At 39.2% G+C, this 25,403-nt stretch overlaps 1 protein-coding gene across 2 annotated transcripts in view; it reads right to left on the bottom strand.

Annotated features, from left to right (window-relative positions):
* Window positions 1-296: 296 nt before the first annotated feature.
* Window positions 297-25,403, bottom strand: part of LOC131329177 (uncharacterized methyltransferase At1g78140, chloroplastic) — a 28,856-nt gene continuing 3,749 nt past the window's right edge. The window contains exons 2-9 of one of the 2 annotated variants that reach the window (XM_058362260.1): window positions 21,106-21,255; window positions 20,626-20,729; window positions 20,290-20,430; window positions 18,308-18,392; window positions 17,228-17,421; window positions 17,028-17,139; window positions 9,488-9,595; window positions 297-713 (exon numbers count right to left, since the gene is read on the bottom strand). In XM_058362260.1, coding sequence (XP_058218243.1) covers window positions 573-713; window positions 9,488-9,595; window positions 17,028-17,139; window positions 17,228-17,421; window positions 18,308-18,392; window positions 20,290-20,430; window positions 20,626-20,729; window positions 21,106-21,171 — 951 coding nt within the window. In that variant the 5' untranslated portion in view covers window positions 21,172-21,255 and the 3' untranslated portion in view covers window positions 297-572. The remainder of the gene's footprint in view (window positions 714-9,487; window positions 9,596-17,027; window positions 17,140-17,227; window positions 17,422-18,307; window positions 18,393-20,289; window positions 20,431-20,625; window positions 20,730-21,105; window positions 21,256-25,403) is intronic. The other variant, XM_058362259.1, reaches the window with a different exon arrangement.

Below are 25,403 nucleotides of genomic sequence, written 5' to 3'. Positions count from 1 at the left end.
TGTACGGATCACTATGTACAAATAATTAAAACTACTCGAGATCAACTCGTGTTTGGCTTGATTAAAGCTCATTTAAGATCGGCTCGTCTTATAAAAAACCTAAGCTTATTTTTAAATTTCCTTAAATTTTCAAACCAAACTTGATCAACTTCCTGCCCGACTCATTTTGCTCGTTGATCACTCCTATTTGGAAGCCTTGGGTTTAAAACAAATAAAATGAAGCGAAACAGCACCGTCTTGAGGCACAACTAGTCATGATATGAGTAAATAGCAACACACGGCAGGAAGATTCAAGATTTTATATTTTAAGGACGGTAGAATAATCTCATTTTAATAAATATTTGGGTAAGTTTTTCTCTCTATATACATCAAGAATGTTTTGTCCTCCAGAGTAGTACACCATGAACCGAAAAAAAAATAATAATAAACATTGCCTGTGGTGTGTTTTTTTTTTACCAGAATTAAACTTGATTTATATATAACAAAAAGAAAAATACAATACAATAAAGCGGACACTACCGGTCCGAAAGTACAAAAACAACAAATAAAACCAACAGAAGAAAACTGAATGCTTAACTCGGTTTTGTGGCAGAAATCATCACAAAACGTCTATTTCTGGTGCATGTAAAACCCACAAGACCACAGGCATCGCAAAGATCTTTGAGTTCACGTTCATCTAGGAAGATATGGCTGCCAGAGATTTGCCCAATATTCTACAATGAGAAACACAATTAATTACCCATTGTCAACGACGAATAAAAAATCTGTATCTTGAAAAAACTCAAAAATCAATGCTTGAGCAAGTGTTTTGCTGTTCTCTAGCGCTGCAGCCCGCAGCATGGACAAAGGGTAGTGAAAGTGAAAATGGAAGTTTCAAGTAAATAGGGTACTCTGAGATTGAGTGTGGAAAAAGTAAATTCGTTTTATTTGAAAACAATAAAAATGAAACGAAGTCATGAAGATCATGGAATTCCCTGCTAAGTTCATAAACTGGGCAAGACAGGGTGCCTCCACTGCTATGTTCTCCGTTGTCATCAATGGGGAGCGAGTAGGTTACTTTCTTGGGAAAAGAGGGTTAAGACAAGGAGATCACTTCTCTTCTCCCAAACCGTCATCGTTTCAGAGCTTATCCCCTTCGGCTTCAGTTTCGGCTTCGAATCGGGACCCTAGGTTTTTGGATTGCGATTGCCAAACTACTTGACTCACTGAATCGAGCCCTAGCCTGTACATATTTCTCAATTGTATAGCAATTGTCCGCCTCTGATGCCAATGCGGACATCCAGTTACAAAAAAAAGAAGGGCTTTTTCAAAGTGGGTTTTATTTGCGTTTTTTGGATGTTCCTGTTTTTGCCCAATCTCAGACTGGGTTTTGTGTGCTGTAAGGATCAATTGTTTGTGTTTATTTGGTCTTCGACTCTGACTTTGAATTGAAACTGATTGAGCATAGCTTGTTTCGTATAATGTGGTTTTAATTTCAAATTAAACAGTGAATCTCTCATGAAAGTGTTCAGTTGGGTTTTGGTGTTTGATTTCAGTCCTCCCCCACGAAAGTGTTTTATCTCAAGTCTCCCATTTTGGGCCAATCTTTTGTTGACCAATTCTTTTGGTGTTTGATTCCCATTTCCATTATTTTGACTAGTGTTGATGTGCACATGAATCATGATTCTCAATTCTTTTGGTGTTTGATTATTATCTTCTTTAGCTCTGTATGATATCTGCCATGATACAAATAATTGAATCTGCGGCTGTTCATGATGTATTCACCCTAGATCTTCTTTTGTTGTGTTGTGTTTCGAGGGTTGAACTTCTGGTTTACCATAACTGAGGAACCCAACATTTGCAAGTCGGTTAAGTTAGTTTTATTGGATAGATACGATAGAGTAGTATTGGAATGCATATGTGAAAAAGTGGATAGGCAAACTAAAGAGTGTACTCTTTTTTCTTTTTTCTTTTTTTGTACTTTTGGCTAGTTAAATTGCCTAGTAGTGTTGGAGATGCTATAAGCGACTAAGAGTTTGCTGAGTTCATCTAGAAAAGATATCAGATTTTTCTTTTATCAGCAAAAATATATAAATATATAAACTCGACAATGGGTTCATCAAGGATAAAAGGATAAAGGCAAAACAGATGTTTCATGACATAACCATGAGACAAAGTGTTAGGCCAAAGCCAAAAACCATCCAACCAAATGTTGAAAGAAAAGCTACAAAAGCAAACATATAGCACCCAAAGCTTGTAGACATTCCTAGTCCGTCATCACAAGCATTCAGAGCCTCAACACTAGAAACAACCAAAAAAGGAAAACCACCAAAGCTGCCACACCCCAATAGCATTAGGTGCTGCGAGCTACTCCAGAGCATCTCCCAAACAAGCTGAAAAGCACCAGGGGAGAGTTCTGATATGTGGCTGGATCTTCCAACTTTGTCGTCTTTTCAATCAATATTTCGTTGATCGAGATTTCCCACAATACTCCTCCCATCGGCAACTTGATCACTCTCCCCAACTATTTCATCTCTATCCTCAACTATTTTTTTTTTTTTTTGATCGGCAAAAGAAAATTTTATTAATCTCCGCAAGATTACAAAGATTAAAAGGACAAGGGCAAATGGAAATTAAAATTACTTAATCTCCAAAACTACCCAAGACCCAAACGTTGGTCCGAGACCAAACAACACCTAAAAAACCAAAACCCCCATGCCTAAAACACCACCCAACCGGAAAGAACATCCAAACCACTGCCGGAACCCGAGGAACCTGCCCCTGTTGCTGCCCCAACATGACACCGATGCTCCTCCCTGACAACACCCAAAACCACCTAAAAAACCAAAACCCCCATGCCTAAAACACCACCCAACGGGAAAGAACATCCAAACCACTGCCAAAACCTGAGGAACCTGCCCCTGTTGCTGCCCCAACGTGACACCGATGCTCCTCCCTGATGACCGCCAAGGTGCCGCCACCAGAACCTAGGGAACAAACCCCTGTTGCTGCCCCAGATCTGCACAAGCTTCATCCGCTCCCGTCGTGCTGCCATCAGAACCACATTGCCCCTCTAAACTGCAACTGAATGAAACCTCTCCTCCATGACAACACCCTTGCCTCAGAAATAGCTGCCACCAAAACCACAGAACCTTTCCTCCAATCACCTCCATCAACCACTTGCAAATCAACCAAGAACCTTGCTGCTGACCCGCCCACAAAGCACCTCAAACCCAAAGCAAAACAAAACCCTAACCTACGCTAAATCATCACCAGCCCAATCCGCTATCAAAACTCCCCCTCTTCAACTATTTCATCAATGGGAGAAGCATGTTCGACTCTTGCAATGAGAGCGGCATGTTCAACTCCTTCAGGGGTAGCAGCATGTCCAATTCCTCTGCCAAGAGATGGGTTGCCTCCAACCACATTGTTTTCACCATCACTTGGGTCACGATGGGCATCCAAGAACAACCAGAACCAAATTAAAATTAAACAACCTACACATAAAAATCCAGTATACCAACAATTATAATACCATACTTCATCCTTTTTTAATATAATCAGCCCATGTGTGAAAAATTGGTTTACGGAGAAGTTATACATTCCAAAATCAAATGAGGGAATGAAGACTTGAAAATTTGACAAAACAGATAAAACCCCACAGCCAAAGACAACAATGGAATACCATGGGTGGAGCATATCTAACTGATGATATGCATGGATGGGTATCAATAACAAAACCATTGTTGTTCCAATTGTTTTACCAAGGAATCGCATGAGGTTGTTGAGCAAAGCCTGAACGGCCACCCGATACCAAGCAAGTGTAACATATATAGCCACTCCAATAGGCCACACAACAAACATAGACACAGTTGCTTGTATTGTATGGTGGTGCAATGTTAAATAACCAAGAATAAAACCCACAGAACTGCCAATCTATAGGATAATCCAAAAGATGACATAAGGCGAGACTCTTTTTACTATAGAGTTTTGGGTGGGATGTTGAACAACAATCGATATGTTGTGAACACTTGAGATAGAAGTTTCACCCTCTTCTCCAATAGCAGAAACAATGACTGGGGGCTCGAAATATTGGTTTACCGAGGCACCTTTGGCCTGTGAAAATGATTCTTCCGCCAAATAACGGAGAAAAATCATACAAAATTCCAAACACATCCTAAGTAAGATGCCCAATTATATGGTGAAGACAGGTTTAAGCCTCTTACAAGGAGTTGACCCGTCGTGAAACTTAGAAATCCAAAGTCATTCTTAGGTTTCATGAGTAGGATACTTGTCTAAGAGGAAAATGAAAACTGAGCATAAGACCCCGAACGCATGCCACGTAGTCTCAACGGAAATAAGTTGAGTGGATATTATGAAACCAAAAATTACTCCGCAAATGTCACTTCAAGAGCAGTAGAAGTGTGGTCTTCAACTAAGGTTCAGTAACCAACCATCTTTCTCGTTCAAATGAGAGAACATATTACTCAAAACATAACATGTGGCTTAAAACATAACTTCTCCCAAAAAATGATTGTTAAAGCTGGGTTTCTTCAAGGAAAGAACATGATAAGGTAGAAGTAAGAAAGGCTATGAGAATGAGTAAGGTAGAGATAAGAAAGGCTATGAGAATGAGTAAAGGGTTTAGTTTGAAGAAATTTTATTCAAGGGTAAGTTAAATTCATAGATTTGTCTTTGGGTGGTGACAACGTTGGACATGTTGGTCACTGTTTCGATGAAGTTAGTGAGAACATTGTAGAATTTGTTTGAAAACACTTGAGGTGGAGTGGTTGTTGCCATTTGTTTTGAAGGCAGAGGGCTAAACTATAGAGAATCGTTGTAGGGGGATTCATAGAGGATTAAATTGAAGCTATTTTCTTACTTTAGTGGTGCAACTTAAGTCACATATATATACAGAGAGAGGGAGAGAGAGAGAGAGAGAGAGAGAGAGAGAGAGAGAAAGAGAATCCGACCTTGGTGAAACAGCCTTGGAGGCATGCACATTGCACAAAGAGGGAGGAGTATCTTAGACTTAGAGGTGAACCAGAAAAAGCAAGTAGGGTTTCCTAACTAGTGAAAATCCTCTATAAATCCCCTCTATTGCCAGTTTAGGAAGTTATGTTTCATGTGGTCTCCTTGGAGTCACATGTTACGTTTTAAGTCATATGTTCTCTCCTTTGAACCAGAAAGATGGTTGGTTATAGAACTTTAGTTCAAGATCACACCTCTACTGCTCTTAAAGTGACATTTGCGGGAGTAACTTTTGGTTTCATAATATCCACTCAACTTTTTTGGAGTGTTCAAATAAAACCTAAGAATGACTTTGGATTTCTAAATTTCACCATGGGTCAACTCCTTGTAAGAGGCTTAAACCTCTCTTCCCCATATAATTGGGCATCTTACTTAGGATGTGTTTGTATGATTTTCCTCTTTATTTGCAGGAATCTTACTTAGGATGTGTTTGTTTGATTTTCCTCCTTATTTGCAGGAAGAATCATTTCACAAGCCCAAGGTGCCTTAGTAAACCAGTCTCTCGAGCCCCCAATCATTGCCTCCGCTACTGGAGAAAAAGGTGAAACTTCTGTCTCAAGTGTTCACAACATATCGATTGGCATTCAACATCCCACCCAAAACTCTACGGTAAAAAGAGACTCGCCTCATGTCATCTTTTGGATTATCCTACATATTTGCAGTTCTGTAGGCCTTATTCTTGGTTATCTAATAGTGCACCACCATGCTACACAAGCAACTGTGTCTATGTTTGTTGTGTGGTTTACTGGAGTGGGGTATATATGTTACACTTGCTTGGTATCGGGTGGCCATTCATGATTTGCTCAACAACCCCCCGCAGTTTCTTGGTAAAATGATTGGAACAACAATGGTTTTGTTGTTATTGATACCCATCCATGCATATCATCAGTTAACTATGATTCCACACATGGTATTCCATTGTTGTCTTTGGCTATGGAGTTTCATCTGTTTTGTCAATCTTTCAAGTCTTCATTCCCTCATTTGCTTTTGGAATGTATAACTTCTTTGCAAACCAATTTTTCACACATGGATTGATTATACTAAAGAAGGAAAAGAAGGATGAAGTATGGTATTATTGTATATTGGATTCTTTTTTTTGTAGGTTGTTTAATTTTAATTTGGTTCTGCTTATTCTTGGATGCCCATCGTGACCCAAATGATGGTGGAAACAATGTGGTTGGAGGCAACCCATCTCTTGGAAATGGTGGTGGTGGTGGTGGGACTCCTAGTGATGGAAGTCCCGAGGAATTGTTGGACATGCTGCTTCCGCTGTTATACTTATTTTGTTGTGAAGCTATGCTTCTCCTTATGTCTATAGAAGGAGAGGCCCTTCAAGATTGTAATCAGACTTGCCTTAATAATAAAATTCTGGAGTGTTTCGAGATATCCTTATTCCCTATTTTGTATTTGTACCTACTTTGTGTTTGCATTTGTGGTATCAGAGAAAATCCATGATTTGCAGCAGAAAATTCAGTCTATTCATCATGAACTTCTCCAGATGGCATACGCTAATCAAACATTTTCAGCAGCCTGTTATTAAAAGGATATGCTAAAATGAAGCATTGAAAATACAACTTCAATCCTTCAAGCCCAGCAACACTCTCAGCCACAAAGCTCCTTTGATCTGTTTTCCTCTTCTTCTCAGCCAAACTTTCCCACTTATCCCCCCATGTCTCAGCCTTTGACTTTCTCCGCCCATCCAGACATTGGTGAGTCAAGCATGTTCGGTTATTCGGCATTCTTATCGATCCCTCATCCACCTAAAAGACTCTCTCCACCTAAATTGCCCTATCTAAAGCCCCAAAGAAAACCAACTCGCCAACTGGTGGTTCGTTCGCCTCCACCTACCCCCTCCTCATCAACTCCCTCTTCTACTAAACAAAAAGTAGTTCAGCAAATGGTTGATTCAGTCCATGTCTCTTCGTCAAAACCGTCGGTAAACCCAATCTCAACCCTGCTCTATACCCTTGCTTCAATGCCTGAAAACAGTTTACCTCTAAAATCTTCTCCGGCACCAACCCTTGTGTCTTGTTCAGATTTGAGTCCACTGACTACATGGATTTCCCACGTCTATAGAGTCTGCATGGAATGCTTTTACGAATCCTCAACCCTCAGTTCCTTGGTCCAAAGTCATTTGGTTGAAGCATGCCGTACCTCGGTGGTCCCTCATACAGTGAATGGCTGTCTTGGGCAGACTTTCCACAAGAGATAGGCTCCAAAAATGGGGAGTGATTAGGGATGCCCAGTGTGTGCTCTGCCAATAGTCAACTGAAACTCATGGACATCTGTTCTCTCAGTGTGCTTATTCTTCTCAACTGTGGAGATCTATCCAAAGCAGTCAAAACCCTTGCTGTCCTTTTGATGAGCTGTCTCAGGTTATTGGATGGATGGTTCAGTATGGTAATGGTGACCAGTTTTCTTGCTTGGTGTAGGGGTGTCAAACGGGTCGGGCCGACACGGCACGACACGGGCACGACACGGTTAAATGTGGCACGGCACGGGCACGGGCACGGTCGTGCCCTGGCACGGCATGACACGGCACGGTTTTAGTGGGCACGCAGACTGGCACAGGGCACGGAAGTGGGCAGGCACGGCACGGGCACGGCACGGAAGTTGGCCTGGCACGGCACGGCACGACACGGTAGTTGAATGGGCACGGCACGGCACGACACGGTTCTAGCTCGGCACGGGCCCGACACGGTAGTTGAATGGGCACGGCACGACATGGTTTTGGCTGGGCACAACACGACACGGTTCTAGCCGGGCACAACACAAGGCACGGGAAAAAAGTTATTAATTTGACTTGTGACTCATGAATATAATGTGATTAAAAGACAAAAAATTTAATTACAAAACAAGGCATTTTAGTTTCATAATTTATAAAAAAATAAGCTTTTAAATTGGAACAACTAAAAATAAATAAGGAAAAAACTAATTTTAAAGAAAAAAAACCTCCATGTGATTCAAACCCAAGTCCTATGGAACTTGGGTTTGAAGCACGGCCCGTTTGACACCTCTAAATGGGCACAACACGATTAAAAACGGCAATCAAGTAAAACGGGCACGTCACGAAGCACGACACGATTAAAAAATGGGTCAACATGGCACGACACGATTTAAGTAAATGGGCCCAGTCGGCACGATTGAAAATGGCACTACAAGATTAAAAAACGGGCCAGCACGGCACGACACGATTTAAGTAAATGGGCCCAGCCTGGCACGACATGATTGAAAAACGGCACGACAAGACACTATTAAAAAACGGGTCGGCACAGCACGACACGATTTAAGTAAATGGGCCCGGCCCGGCACGGCACGACAGGACACGATTTAAGTAAATGGGCGCGGCACGGCACGACACGATTGAAAATAGCACGGCACGGCACGAAACGATTTAAGTAAACGGGCACGGCACGGCACGGCACGAAGCACGGTTGGCACGGAAGTTGAATGGCACGGCACGGCACGACACGCACGTTTGACACCTCTAGCTTGGTGTCTAAAATCTCATTGCCTGCCCTTATCTACCCCATTAGGGGGAGCGCAATAGAAGAATTTTTCAAGGATATGGAGTGCAGGTCTAGCAGTTGGAGAGATCAGTGATGACTGATACCAGGGTATGTGTTAGTGCTTGGAGACAGATTAAGAAGACAACTAGCAATCTGGCCATATGTTCAAAATGGAGTTTTCAAGCTAGAATATTTGGTCAGATGTAATTTGTTTGCTCTATAATCTGTTGCTCTTTCTTTGTTTTGGTTGCTTTCTAGTTTCCTAGTGGACAGGTTGTTGCCTTAGGATACTAGATTGATCCTTGTTTTTACTTTTTGAAGGTTTTCTTGTATTCTGGGGTATGCTCCTGTGCTGTGTATCTGGGTTTGTCAATAAAATTTAATTTACCCCATAAAAAATTTAAAATGAAACCACTGAACAACAAAAAACTATTTAATAAAGTCTGATAACAAAAGACAGATTGCAGAATTGAGTCTGAGATCAGGGCATGCATCACTTCTTGGCAGATACGGAAGACTGATGAAAATAGGCTATTGTGTATTCATTGGAGGATTTTTCATAAACTATTCTCAGAACCATCGAAAAGTTTTGTTTCTAATTTTCTGTCTTTAGTTTCGTTGTCATTATCAAAAAAAAAAAAAAGCAATTCTTAGTCTTAAGCTGGAATCTTCCTTTTGTATCTCAGTCTTTAGCTGGACTTTTCCTTTCATATCTCGGTTTAGGCTTATGGTCTTACAACTGCTATTGTTTGTGGACAATTTCTGGGGAGCCCCTTTGCTCCTGTAATCGGTTGCTTAATAAAATTTAAGCTACCAAAAACGAAAACCACTAAAAATCAGCTTCCAGGGGGGCTTGATACAGGAACAATAAGGGGGGAAACTACAAGAATCAAGCCCTTATTTTCACTTCGTTATTTTGTGGAATAACGCACAAAAAGGTAAAGCATTTTCAAGTTGAAGAAACCTACCTGACGCAGAGGCCTCAAAAGTGGCAGTGCAGAATAAGGACCATCCAGAATGTAGGTGGTAGCAACAAAAACACCTCCAGGCCTTAAAACTCGACTTATCTCAGCCACCTGTAAAGCCATATGTTAATTTGTAAAGAAGAGAAAGACGTAGAATGGGAACCAAAAACGATTAAGGTTATTTTCTCATTACGTTATACTTATACAAATGTAAACAGTAATTACACCTTAGACCCTTATCTCCTAATCTACTTACATAAGAGATTAAATGTAAACTACAACTAATTACATATAAGCCCATAACTTTAACATTCCCCCTCAAGTCGGTGCAAAGATATCAATCAAGCCCAACTTGAACACAATGGGGTGGAAACTCTTGCTACCAAGCCCTTTTGTGAATATGTCAGCCAATTGATCTTCAGATCTCACAAAAGGCATACATATCAATCCCGCGCTCAGCTTCTCCTTGATGAAGTGTCTGTCAATCTCTATATGCTTCGTTCTATCATGTTGAACAGGATTATGAGCGATGTTGATGGCAGTTTTATTGTCACAGTAGAGTTTCATAGGACCATTATTAGTAATTCCCAAATCAAGTAACACAATTTGGAGCCACAAGAGCTCACAAATGCCATGAGCCATAGCTCTGTACTCAGCTTCTACACTAGACCTGGCGACCACTGATTGCTTCTTACTTTGCCAAGTAACCAAATTTCCCCCAATGAAAGTACAATAGCTAGCGTCTATCATCCACAGAACCAGCCCAGTCAGCATCAGTAAATGTCTACAATCGCAGGTGACCATGATTAGAGAATAGAATTCTCTTTCCTGGAGCTGATTTGAGGTACCTCAAGATACGATAAACTGCATCCAAATGCGAAGTACGAGGATCATGCATAAACTGACTAACAACGCTCACTGCATAAGTAACATCTGGTCAAGTGTGAGCTAAGTATATCAGTCGACCCACAAATCGCTGATATCTCTCCTTGTCAGTGAACTCCCCTACATTGCCACTAAGATGGTGATTCACCTCAATAGAAGAATTTTCAGGTCTACAGCCCAACATACCTACATACCTGTTTCTTCCAAAAGATCAAGTATATACTTCCGTTGGGAGATAAAAATACCTCTATCAGACCTTGCCACTTCCATGCCAAGAACGTATCTTAGTGATCCAAAATCCTTAATCTCAAATTCTTAAGTCAGACTAGATTTGAGATTAAGAATTTCATTCACATCATTGCCTATCATTATTATATCATCAACATACACAATAAGGGCAACAATCTTACCAGCATTTCCCTTAATGAACATAGTATGATCTGCATATTTGTATCCAAACCCCAATATAACCTTGGAAAATCTGTCAAACCACGCTCTAGGTGATTGCTTCAGCCCATATAGGGCCTTTTTCAATCTACACACCTTCTCTTCAGCCTCAGAGGAAGAGAAACCTAGTGGTACGTCCATATACTCCTCTTCTAACTCACCATGGAGGAATGCATTTTTCATATCAAACTAGTGAAGGGGCCAATTCAAATTGGTAGCACAAGAAAGCAGAGCTCACACAGTGTTCATCTTTGCTACTGGTGCAAACGTCTCCTCATAGTCAATACCATAAGTTTAAGTAAAACTCTTGGCAACAAGTCTTGCCTTGTATCTCTCAACTGTACTATGAGCATTCTGCTTAACAGTGAAAACCCACTTGCATCCTAATGATTTCTTTCCTCCTGGAAGTGATACTAGCTCCCAAGTACCATTCTTTTTCAAAGTTGTCATCTCTTCTACCATAGCTCCTTTCCACTTAGGTATTTTGAATGCATCCTGTCAATTCTGTGGAATACATATAGAAGAAAGAGACAAAACAAATGCATGGTACGAAGGAGATAAACGATCATAAGAGACAAATTGGGAGATAGGATATTGAGTACATGACCTAACACCTTTCCGAAGAGCAATAGGAAGATTATCAGACTCAATAAAGGGAGGTTCAATAGGAGAAGATTCATTACCAGATAAGTTAGTTGAGGAATCCGGAACTGGAGCAGGGGATTGTAATTGACAAGGTGGTATTACACATGAGGACTTTCCTGTCTTCTTTCTAATGTAGGTCTTTAAGTTAGACCCTTTCAGCCGTTGTGGTAGTTCCTCAATATTGTCACCAATGTCATGAGTTGCTCTTTCAGTAGATATTGGTTCCTCTCTAAATTGTTTCCTCTCTCCCTCACCATGATTATAAAAAGAGGTAAACATCTCTTCTTGCTGATGCTCCCCCTGAAGAGATGGAGTGGAGGGAGAGTAAAAGGACACTGTTTCCCAAAAAGTAACATCTGTAGAGACATAAAATTTTCTAGAGTGAGGATCATAACATTTATAGCCTTTCTGGGTAAGAGAGTACCCAATAAAGACACACTTATAGGCTTTAGGACCTAACTTGTCCCCAGAGGGATGAGGGGCATGAACAAAACACATACAACCAAACACCCGCGGTGGGAGAGCGGTGACACAAGAACTGTGAGGAAGACACTCAATAGGAGTTTTGAACTAAAGAATACTAGATGGCATACGGTTGATAAGATAAGTAGCAGTCAAAATCGCCTTTCTCCAATAAAATTTGGGAACATTCATGGTGACTAAAAGAGAGCAAGTTACCTCAGCAAGATGACGATTCTTGCGTTCAGCAACTCTATTTTGTTGTTGTTGTAGAGTGTCAACGTAAGTTGTTTGATTAAGAATGTCATTTTCTTCTAGGAATGCCCTAAAATTCTTATCTATATACTCAGTCTCATTGTCACTACGGAGAATTTTAATATTCGTATCCAAATTGAGTGCGTACCATGGCATAAAAATATTTAAAACAAGAAAAGACATCACTTTTTGACCTAAGTAAATACACCCAAGTAGCACGAGAATAACAGTCAATAAAAGTGACAAACCACCGAAACCTTTAAGAGAGGTAACAGAGGAAGGACTCCAAACATCAAAATGGATAACTGTAAAAGAAAACGCACTTCGTTTATTAATAGGTGCATAAGATGAATGCCTATGTTTTTCAAACTCAAAGGTTTCACAAAAAAACTGACTCCTAGGACAATGCCTTATTAAATTAGGGAAAAGTTTCTCTAAAATTTCAAAGGAGGGATGACCCAATCTACGATGCCATTGATGTAACATAGTAAGAGCTGCACTCGTATCTGCTTGCAGAGCAAGACCACATGACATGGGTGGACGAGGTGCAGACTCCAAAAAATAAAGGCCACCATGTGATTTACCACTACCAATCACCTTCCCCGTATCCAGTTCCTGAAAGACACAATGAATAGGAAAAATGTCACGGAACAATTTACAGAACAAGTAAGGCTACTAACAGACATAAGATTAGTGGCAAAGTTGGGAATATGTAAAACTGAAGAGAGGGAAATAGAGGGAGAATAGCGAACGGAACCTTTCCCTGAGATAGCAGAGAATGACCCATCTGCTATTCGGACCTTATCCTTACCAGAACAAGTAGAATAAGAATCAAACACAAAGGAACACCCAGTCATATAATCTGAGGCACCATAATCTATAATCCAAGGAAAGAGGCAGTAAATGCACTAGCCGGGATACCTGTGTGAGCAAAGTAGGATGAAGTAGGAGCTGTTATGGAAGAGGAAGCTATAGTAGATGGAAAATCAGCCCGAGCCATAAGGCGCCTAAGAGTTTGTATCTCCGCCTGAGAGAAACCACCAACATGATCAGATGACGCCTGAATCCCAGAATTGAACCCAGAATCAGGCAATGTGCCAACTGTAGACTCCGAAACATGGGTCTGGGCCCGAGAATGCACAGGACCACGACCATGGTCACCACATCTACCCCCGTGCCCACGAGAGGGCTTGCCATGTACCTTCCAACAAAAATCTCTGGTATGACCAGTGTTGTGGCAATAATCACACTGGATTAACGCACGATCAGAAGGCCCGCTGCTAGTACCAGACTGGGACTTGCCACCCTGGAGAATAGGCCCACTATTAGAACCAAAATGACCCTGAGGAGTAGAAACCAGGGCAGAACGATCAGAAATAAAAGGGTGCAACATAGCACCCCTCCTACTCTCCTCTTGCTGAACAATAGAATAGGCCTCTCCCAAGAATGGAAACGAAACACGACCCAACACATGCACTCTAATCGGATCAAGTTCCAGATCAAGACCAGCAAGAAAGTCATACACGCTCTTTCTCCATCCTTTTAGCCAATTAGCAGCATTCACAGCACAAACAGCCTGAAAGCCCTGATAATAATCAAATTCCCCCCAAGCTCCAATCAAGTCAGCAAAATACACAGCAACAGAACGATGATTTTGCTCCAATGTACGGAGCCTCTTCATCAACTCAAAACACTATGCATCATTACCTTGCTGAGAATAGGTCTGGGCTGCAGTAGTCCAAATCTAATGCGGAGTATCAAGCAGCAGGAAAGTATGGCGAATATCAGCTCTCATGGAGTTAAACAACCAGGTCATCATGACCAACGATTTCTGAGATTTAAACTTTTTAAGTTCAACAGTCTCAACAGGTGGAGTAACAGGACCCTCAATGAACTCTGATATCCCTTTGGCCTCAATAGCTAAAGTAAAAGTATGAGACCAAATCAAATAATTGGTACCATCCAATTTAATATGAAAAATATCCAAAGGAGAGTTATCCAGAGTCTCTATGCGACTCAACTCATCCTTTGTACTAGCGGAAGACTTGTTTTTATCCTCTGATGACATTTTAACAGTAGAACAACTCCAAATCCACAATACTCAGTCAACTCAGCAATAAAGGGCTGCAAAACAACACTAATTGCAGCAAACCTTAAAAAAAAAATCCAGAGGCAGCAAGAGCAGAACACAAACCAAATACGTTGAAGGTTCCTACCCCTGTTTCGACTGCTGGAATAGTACCAAATCAAGAGTTCTAGCACTGAAATAGGGCAAAAACAGTCAGAATCTGCAGGAGCAGTGAAAAACAAGCACACGTCAATGCTCGTCGGCGTCAGAATCGACTGGGTCTTGGTTGGAACTGCTTGGTCTTGATCGAGAAAGGCTGGGTCTTGCTCGAAACTGCGTGAAGGACCTGGGTTCGACAGATCCACACTCGAAATCGTTGGGTCTTGTTCGAAATCAAAAACAAGTGCCCTAGGGTGTTCGAACAGATCTGAAAAAAACTCAACGGTGGCTGGAAGTTGCTGAGTCTCGATTATCGATTGATCAACAGGAAAAAAACGACAAGGTAGGTCTCAGTTCTACCGCTCTGATACCATGTTAATTTGTAACGAAGAGAGAGACGTAGAATGGGAACCCAAAACGATTAGGGTTATTTTCTCATTACGTTGTACTTATACAAATGTAAACAGTAATTTCACCTAAGAACCTTATCTCCTAATCTACTTACATAAGAGATTAAATGTAAACTACAACTAATTACATATAAGCCCATAACTTAAACACCATAAGCTGAAATATTAGGGAGCATGCTAAATGGAATCTACTAAATTAAAACCCTAGACACTGCATTAGTAATGATTATGAGCGGCAACAACACTAGGAGCTTCGAAGTTTGCTAAACTTATTACGACTCATGCAGGCGGGAGTTTAATTTGAAAATAAGGACCAGAATGATGTTGGGACTGTCAAGAATCGTAGTTCTTGCTTTTATACTTCATAGAAATCCCCTAGACCCCATTCATTTTGGGATTTTGGATTTGGATTTATAGGTAATGAGTGTAGAGAGAAATAATGATTGGAAATAAGGATAATGATTGGAGAGAGATAGAGAGAAAAATGAGAGTAATGATTGGAGAGAAATAGGATAATGATTAGAATCCAAAACCCTTAAGCGAACGGGGTCCTAATTTCCAAAATCCACAATCCTCCTACCTTGACTTGAAGAAATTAAATAAGTTAATCACGGATTGGAAAATGATAATACAAGGAATATTTTCAAATCTTTAACTGCCTTAACTATGCAAGTGGGGAACAACAAAAACAGCATGCACATCTTTCAGTATACTTCTTCATCCTCAAAGAGAGAACTAATCTTTGGGCATATTTGACAACAAGGCCCACTTTGTTAGGAATAAGTGTGTTTTCAAAGTGTTTCTCTCCATTTAATGAAGCCCTCGCTACATTGAGTGAAGATTTTAGCAGCTTCTCCAGGCCAAAAAGCTCTTTCCATGTAAAAAAAATTCTCAGAGACCTGTGACACAATCTAGCAACGGCTGAACGAGACAAATCAAATGGAGTTCTCTGTCAGACTGTCGCCATTAAAAACCAGTTAGTTGCTTGAAACCATGGTGCACACAATTTTAAACTATCTCCTTGGTTAACAATGCCACCTATGTAGCACGGACACTTCGTTGGAGGCCATGTACGGGTGTCACACTTCTCAGACACCGACACTCACCAAACACGTGTACGAAACTCAAATCTGAAGTTCCTATTTTTTCTCGACATTTTTTGGTTTGGACACTCCAGGGACAGTCTTAAATATACGCCGGACACTCTCGGGATATCCGCAATCCACAATCGGTGTTAAAAAAATAGTAGAATCTTGTCAAAACTACAAAAGTTTTTCTTTCCTGTGTGACATGTGATAGCTTACTAATTACAAAGACACATAGATGATGAAATGCTTTTGTTGGAATACTTGTGTGAATGACGTAATGATAAATAAGATATAAAAGTATATATCGTACTACCAAATTTTTAACTAGAGCTTTTTTTCTTCATATTCGATATAATTAAGTACATTAATATTTTTTTAAAACCTGTCCCCTAGGTGTCCCTATTTTTTAAAATTTGGTCTCCGAATGTCAGTGTCGTGTCTGTGTAAGTGCTGCATACAGTGCCACTTATCAGAGATTAAAGGTTAGGAACCTCAACAGACAAGCATGAGGACAAGGCTCCAATTGTTAAACGCAAAAGCAAGCTTCAATGATATAGTTTGTGCGGGGTGTGTGGGTGGGTTTTTTTTAACTTACGACCACCAACTGGTTATCTAACCTTTACCCAATACATCAGGTTATCCGAAATTTAACCAGAAGCAACATTGTGTTAGGAAAATACAGAACCTAACACAGGATCTATGCGAATCCACACGTAGAAAGAATTACAAAAATTTAAAAATCAAGAGTAACTATGTCCATGTGGACCATGTCGCTACTGTGATTAAGAATAACAAGAGAGTTACATTGTAGTTGCAATATGCTACGGCACAAATGTGTGTATGTCTATAGGAAAAGTAGAAGTCACAAGTACGTGGAAGTACCAATAGAACCCTTAGGATATTCCGCCTTTTCGGACAGAAATCACAACTTACAGCGCTGTGATACATTTCCGCCCTAATTTTACCTAGTTCTGTTACCCTTAGATCCTTTAAATTAGTATATGCAATCTTTTATACCAGCAGTGTAGAATTCTATTGCAGTAGGCAATAAATATTCTCCCTGATACAGTAAAACGATTAAACACTTTTTGTTTTAAAAGTAAAAGATAAAATTAGTAAATGCTTACAGCTGCTGATGGTGAAGGCCAACAGTGTATCGCAGCACCAGCATGTACAGCATCTACAGATCTTGAAGGAAATGGAAGCCTAGAAATATCAGCCCTGACCAAGATGAAGTTCCTAAAAAAGAATACATTCAGAAATAGAATCCAATTTACAGAATAAGTTGCAAACTCAGAGAAGTAGCTTAATAGATCAAATTACGTACTCTTTGGGAAAGTTCTCCTCCTGCTTAATAAATTCATAGCATTGCCGAAGCATATTCTCTGAAAAGTCCAAAGCAACAACAAGAGAAAACAGTCCACTCTTGGTAAAAAGTCTTGAAAACAGCCCAGTGCCACAACTTGCATCAACTATGTTGCCACCTAAGACTGGCTTAAGGTACTCTTTTGTTAATTCAAACTGCATTCAATATCATAAATAGTTAATTAAATAGTTAGCGATTCAAACATTATGGAAATGTAAGAATATGCATGTATAAACAGGACAGATCCAACAAATACATATTACTTGGACCAAATTAAATACCCATGCCTCTACATGATTTATATGGTTGCTACTTGGGTCGTTGGATGCTGATTAAGTTCAATTATAGTGGTAGACTTCACACAGCATCTAAAATACCAATGACTATATGTGATTTATATGGTGGCTACTTGAGGTCAATGGATGCTGATTAAATTCAATTATAGCGGTAGACTTCACACAGCATCTAAAATGAGTGATCATATTTTAGGCAGAAATTACCTGCACATCTTTTAAGATGGGAGAACGTAGGAAATCATGGGATGAATTGTTTCATATGTTACTCCTTTGTTGTCATGTCATAAACAACAGTGCTGGTTGTCTATAATCGAATTATCTTCGAACTATAACGCAAGCAGAACATTTGATTATTCTGAAGGGACAACCCCCTGTTTTACTTAAATACTACCCCCCTCCCAAATTGCTTGACCTTTTTAGGTAACTGTTCGTTTAGCACGCAAAAATATGTATTAGCACGAATTTTTTAAAAAAAATTCAAAATGCACGAATTTTTTGGCGTACAATTTTTTTTTAAAAAAATCTCATAAATACATTATTTTTTGCATCCAAAATGCACGATTACCCAAAGAGGTAGAGCAATTTGGGACAGAGGCAGTAAAATTACAGTGCGCTTCTAATTCAAAGTAAAGTTGCTACTAGTCATAGATTATACAAGGCTAAAAGCAAACTTGCACAAATTATTAGAAACCACATAGGAAATTTAGATAAATACTTTCAAGAAAATTATATACAACATGGTTACCTCCCCCTCTGGGCCTGGAAACCCACCCCATACTGAAAAGCTTTGTCGCCAGCCCCGCTCATAGAGAAATGATACCAGAGGAGTCCTGTAACAATGCACTCTTATGATTATCTATCATACTAAAGACGGAAATCCGATACATTGCGTCAATCTATCTCCCACAAATTGTAGTTGTTCCCTACACAAGTTAATTCACACACCGCACCATGCAAGAGCCTTAATGTGGGAACAACTTGGTTAATTTACGCACTACAAAATGCAAGAGAACTTAATGTAGCAGCAACTACAGTTTGCTGGAGGTAAATTAACACAAAAACTACTGATAAATTGATAATTCTCTGAAAGAGTGGATCTTTCTGCTCCAAGACAAGTTTCTGTAGCTTTCTACAGTAGTGTCAGCTGCAGTGCAAATGCATCAATTAATCAGAGCATGATTCATCCCCATGGAATCAGTCTATGATCATACTGAACTAGGAACGGGTCTTGTCGAGTGCGGGTTATCACCATTACAACCTAATTAAACAGAGATGAACCTGGAATTCTCGCCAATTTCAAAGCTACAAGCCAAAAAATAATCCAAGTTTGTTGTCAAACAAAGCAATTGACTTCTCCAGCCACCCAAATTTTTATTTTCAAGATAGTGAGCAGTTTTAGATTCGGGATGTCGAGTTAATGGGATTCCGTAAGGCCATTTGGCAGAATGTATACAGAAGTAACATGAAAGATACCAAAATTGTAACCCCACCTTTCTGTAGTCATGAAAACTTGAAGACTGGTTCTACACTTAAATTTCAACCATTGCAAGATTTGGTTCTAGGATATTGTATGGACAGTCCTATAAGTTTCCTGCCATGTCAGAATATCATCTTCTGAGCAAAATTACTATCCATTTAATTTCAACCACTAAACAATTAACAAGTGCGAAGATTAACAACGTTAACATTTGCCAAAACTAGAAAAAGAAAAGGTAAGACAAAGGAGGGTGGTTTTGGATGACATGACTTCAATATCCGAAAGAGTCAACGATAGGTTTTATTCTTTTTTAATGAGATGCAAAAACGTATGAGATGCAAATCATTCCAACCCTCCATCATCATATTCTATACTTAGCCATTATAAGAAGATTATCTTAGTGAAAATAAAGTCCATAAAAGCGTGAAGAGTTAGTTGCTGGATAGAAAGGTGATCATTTTTTAATTAACTTCGAGGTTATGTCCCTTCAATTTTTTTTTTTTGCATTGGTTTGGTTTTTGGTTGTAGGTTTCAGGATTGTTTAGGGTGTGCGGTTGGCTTCCTGCCTTTCTTTGGTTTTGGTTTTCGGGTGGCGTTTTTTCCGGTGTCTAGGTATAGGGTTACTTTGTGAATATACCAATATGCTTATGTCTGTACTACTGTATAAAACCAACCCCGCTTCGGTGTGAACTCAAAATTGAGTCTGCCTCACATTTGCCTATTCCATAGTAGTCCAACATTAAAACATTGTCTTTTACATTTCACACAAAACTTATCTTCTATAACCGTAAGGCCAGACATGCAAAATCCAACTAACCCACATTACTTGATTGGTAACTGCTTCTATTTCAAACAGATACAGATGTATAATAACTGCTTTGGACCTTCAGTTACCAAATTTTTCAGGACTTTTTCTTTTTTCCTTCACTGCTCTGCAATCAAACAGAGCAATCTCCATCATTTATTCCTTTAGAATACTCGGATATCATGGCAAATCGGTCATTATCTTTGGGCTAAAAAAAGAACATAGTCTCAAAGGTTTGTCATGTAACTTCTCGGTTTTGGTACCATTTTACGTTCTGCTTCAAATTTACTTATCCTCTCCAGTAAGTGGAAGAGTTCCAGCATTTTAGAATATGTACGTTCCTCGTTCTGTTCTATTGTTATTTCGATGCTTAATTGAATAGCCCATATTTATCTATTGAAACGTGAGATGCATATGCCAGCATCTGCTACGTCTATATTGGTACCTGAAAATCTCAGTGGAAGCTGGTTTAGCTTCCCCATACTCTTTAGCCCCACTACCTACTGTCAGATCAAGATGCGTTTCATTGCCAAAGTAAGATTTCTTACAGGTGCCACATTGCAAACTAGACCGAGGTGCAGCGTCCCTGTAACATATTCATGACAAAGAAATATAATAAGCATTAGAGAACACTGGAAGCCAAGAATGCAACTTTTAAAAGAAAGCTAAGATGACCAACATTAGGAAATAGCATCATTCACCATATAGATGAAGGATGGAGTTGGAGGGGGAAAAAATCAAGCAAGAAGCATCCTAATAAGTTATGATAGAGATAACTTACACAGATAAGACAGGATCACCATTCCAAATCAATGGAACATAACAAATTGGACAAGCTAAAATATTCTTGCTGGTGCTGACACCCTGTACATCTGAAATGGAATCCTGAAAACCAAAATGCAAGAGATAAACAAACATGTGTGGAGAAGAGAAGAAAAATAAGGCAAATGGAGAAGTTAATACAAATTGTGCTAAAACTATTAACCAAGGCCTTCCACCAAGAAAATTATGTCAGCTGAGTAAAAGAGGAAATCAAATTCAACTATTATTAACCCTTCCATCAACTGCATGCACATGCATGTCCATGTGAACATGCGTGATAAACCACAAGATATAGCCGTTTTCTCATTTGTAAAGGTGATCACTTATTCTAATGAGATTCCCTACAAGTTCATCCCAATAGAGGTTATTGACCAGACTTCATCTTATACAACTTCATCTAGGTGAAGCTCCATGTTTCGATTTGCACGTAAATAGTTACCTTTGAAGCAGGGATACTTCCAAGAAGGTTCGTGTTCGTCTCCGAGTGGACACCTCCAATAGGCATTTAACTTGTTTAAATGTGTCCTATCAGATTGTCATTTTAAAATTTGACACTGCTCAGACACTAGGGATCACACATGCCCATCACCTAGACACATGTGAAACACATTCAGAGTTTAAAAAACGAATTGGCTTTGTTTGGTTGGGAATTTAGTTTAGTTTAGTTTTGGTAGTGGGTGGAGAGAGATATAGAATAATAATTGAAGATAGGGGCAATGATTGGAGAGAGATAGAGAGAGATGAGAAAGTAATAATTGGAGAAATAGGATAATGATTGGAGAAAAAAATAGGGTAATGATTGAAAACTAAACTAAAACTAAAAATAAAAGGTTAACCGAACAAAGCCACTTGTGAACCCAAAAGAACCAGATTCCTTAAGCAACATAGAGAAAGAACAAAGGGAACTCCAAGAATTCAGAGTTTAAAAAACAAAAAAAACTTATGAACCCAAAAGAGCCAGATTCCTTAAACATAGAGAAAGAAGTGAAACACATTCAGAGTTTAAAAAACAATAAAACTTGTGAACCCAAAAGAACCAAATTCCTTAAGCAACATAGAGAAAGAACAAAGGGAACTCCAAGAGTTCAGAGTTTAAAAAACAAAAAAACTTATGAACCCAAAAGAGCCAGATTCCTTAAACAACATAAAGAAAGAAAAGGGAACTCCAAGATGCTCTCAAGCAATCACCCAACAACCCATATACAGTCCTAACAATATGTGAACACCAGAACCCCTCTCTCTCTCTCATTCAAAGGACACTAAAATGAACAATGCATTACACGAGATCCCTTCTCCAATGAACTCCAAGAGATTGCCAGATCCGTGTCCAACACTGGGGGCACAGGGCAAGCCAAGACACGGAAAACACGTATGGGGACACGGCATGGGTTGGGTGTAAATGTGTACTACTTCAAATATTGTGGGTTAAAACTGTAATATGATGTATATATATTTGATTGACGAAGGAAAATTTCACAATCAAAATTGGGCAATATGATGTGCATATATGATGCTTGTACATACAAATTGATGCTTCATGCTTCTACATATAACTATGTTTTCACTAGTTTGGAATAAATATGACTAATTAGTTCATCTATTATTGTCGTGTCCTTGTCGTGTACGGGCCCCATTTTTTAAAGAAACTCCGCATCTCGTATCTGTGTCCGTGTTCGTGAGCGTATTTGTGCTACATAGCCCATCTCTTTAGAATTCTTATTTTATTTTAGGCAAACAACAATCTGCACATAGAACCCCAGTTGTTTGGTCGATGTGCGGACGGACCACCTAAACTTTATTTTGTAGCACATAACTCCCCTTGGGAGTTATTGGCCTTCTATATTTCTACAGCTCAAAAACTTCAATTCTAATGTTTTGACATAATTAAATAAAAACTAAACAATGCTTATTTCCACATTTCATAAATATGTGCTCATTTATGAGTCCCTAGCATGTAGGACATGAAGCACGAACACTTCGCCGCGATTTTAGAGATTTCAGACACTTGTCCCAACACTCCAAACAATAGTGTCTGATAGGCTTTCAATTTTTTCATTTGAACACTCCAAAACATGCTCAGGACAGAAGGCTCATAGGTATGTCCACTTTTGATGATAAATGTCACAAACTTAGTTGCATGAAGCGGGGGCGGGAGCGGGGGAACAGAGGTACCCAAAAGCTCCTAAGATTGGGAGCGCCTATGTATATTTTATTTTATATATGTTTTTAAAGTTTTTATTTATATTATACCAAAAATATATATTTTGTCATTTTTTTAGATAATATTAGTTTTGACAAAGCAAAGCTTTGAAAGTTCTTGTCCCAACTTAAACAATAAAGATGGCCCAAGCCCATATAAGAGACCCAAATCTAAAAATAAAGGGCAAAGTCCAAAAGAATGTAACCCTAGAGTTGAAACAAACAACAGCAACATCGATTGCCGTCAAAGTCATCTAGCAGCAGGTCTCCATATGCTCCCATCTCCCATATGAGCACGATCCCGTCTCAAGGGAAACGCACTCTCATCTTGTTTCTTACTCCAACACGTGAAATGTCAAGACCGCCTTCTAAGTAGGTGATTCCTGCAACTATGGTCACAAATGGATTATAAAGACACTTGTGAATGATGAAGCATTCCTTATTGAACACCTTCGTGAATGAATAACATAATGGCATACATAAACGAATTGTATTGTTATTATCAACAGCGCCTTATTTGGTATCTTTTGCTTCTTTTATTCCAACACACATTTTTATAAAGATTCTGCAAGTATGTGTTTATGTGTTGTGTCGTATCCTCCATTTTTCACAAACTTATTCATGGGAGTGTCGGTGAGTCCCATGGGAGTGTTAGGCTACATAGGTGAAGGGTTCTATACTGTAGTATCGGAATAAATATGGGTATAAGTTATCGATATTGATCCTAAGCTTGCTAGAGAAAAACTAACCTCCCTATTAACCTAAAAAGTCTTGACGGCGTTATTCTAAGAAGTAGAAGGTGGTGTTGGGTCCGTATTCTTGGGTTTGTTTCCTCTCTTTCTTGGCCTAGTCTCAGGGCCTATGAAGTACATATGGGTACTGCAAAAAACAAGGCATATGCTTACAAGGTACTTGTTGGGTACCAGTACTTGACATGGTACTTCCACATGTGTAAAGTGTACATGTTTTTCCTTTTAGATTTTCCATACCCCCAAAGGTACCAAGTACAAAACAGAGACGTACCCACTCAAAGTAATACTCTTTGCGATACAAATTAGCTTGATGAGCTTATTGTCATGCTTATCATGCTTTAGAGCATCCATAGTGGAATGAGCAAAAGTGAATAATCAAAACTTGTCACATCAGATTTTTATTATCCATTTAGAGTTTGTTAAAGTTAGCAATGTCAATTATTGTCAAGTTTCACAGTGATTATTTTTTACCCTAAATCAAAAAGAGTTGGCAAAAATTCAAATCTAACAGTCAATTTTTTTCTTTTCAATTAATGGTCTACATTGAATGGCATTTTAGTAAAATAAGTAAAAGTAGAGAGCATTTGTTAAAATCCATAAAGTGATCAATATTGTTAAATGCACAACTACTTGCCAAAGTGGAGAGTGAGTTTCACCTACCAATAAAGCATTTGCTTTATGGAGAGTGGGTTTCACTTTCCCATGATAGTTGTACTTGATTGAGAAGGTGTGGGGTCCAATAAATTTTGTTATTGGCAAAAGGTTGTTAGTTTTGATTATCCAAGGGCCAAATTTGATGAGTTACTAAGAGGTTGCTAAGTTTGGTTATTCCAATGTGAGCTCTTTTTTTAACAAATGTTGCTAACCTTAGCAACCTTATGGTTTTGGTTATTCCTCAACGGATGCTCTAAGGATTAAGCTTTATAGTGTAGTTTGTATATACATTGAGATTTAGTTCTTATTTGTACCTTTATTTGTATGCTATTCAATTAAGCTATTCAACTAAATTTTTTGGTTCAATTTTCTATTATTATACATAATGCCTTTCTTCTAAGTGTAAAAGTGTTTATTCAAGGACACACCCTAGTCGTACCATACCCTGCTTTTCTTAACTTTGCGATACCGACATACTCGTATTGTACCAGTAGTCGTATACGTACCGGTACCTGTGCTTAATAGCTCTAGGCTTTCAGATTTGCTCTTGTTGGAGTTTGTCCCACATTGGTTAATTATCTCCTCTAAAACTAGTATATGAGCCTGGGTAGCATCTCCACTCAATACCAATTGGTTTTGAGTTGCATGCTTTAACATGGTATCAGAGCTAGGGTTTCAAAGACTTTATTCCTCTATGTTTATGTCATAAGTGCACCATTATTTGTTGTGATCCATACGTTATGGATCCGTTGTTTAGCTCTCCATGTGCAAGTCGGGGGTCGCACGTGCAGGAAGTGTTGGAGTTTGTCCCACATTGGTTAATTATCTCCTCCAAAACTAGTCTAAAACTAGCATATGAGTCTGGACGGCCTCTCCACTCATTGCCAATTAGTTTTGAGTTGGATGCTTTAATAGCTCTTTCTTTTATGCTATTCCTTGTCAAAGCTGCTTCTTGTTTTGAATATTGTGCTCTGCCATTTTCTTGTTTGAGCCTCGTTATACTTGATACGCCCAATTAGGCTTAAATCAGCCAAAATTAAAAAGCACCAAGTGTTCGCTGAAACTATTGTTAACTTTTCTTTATCCCCTTGAAGAGGTATGAAGTGCAGTTTTTACTCAAAGTAATTTGACC

The sequence above is a fragment of the Rhododendron vialii genome, chromosome 6a (genome assembly GCF_030253575.1).
Source record: "Rhododendron vialii isolate Sample 1 chromosome 6a, ASM3025357v1".
In the NCBI taxonomy this organism is placed as follows: Eukaryota; Viridiplantae; Streptophyta; class Magnoliopsida; order Ericales; family Ericaceae; genus Rhododendron; species Rhododendron vialii.
This window is presented reverse-complemented; position numbering and strand designations above follow the sequence as displayed.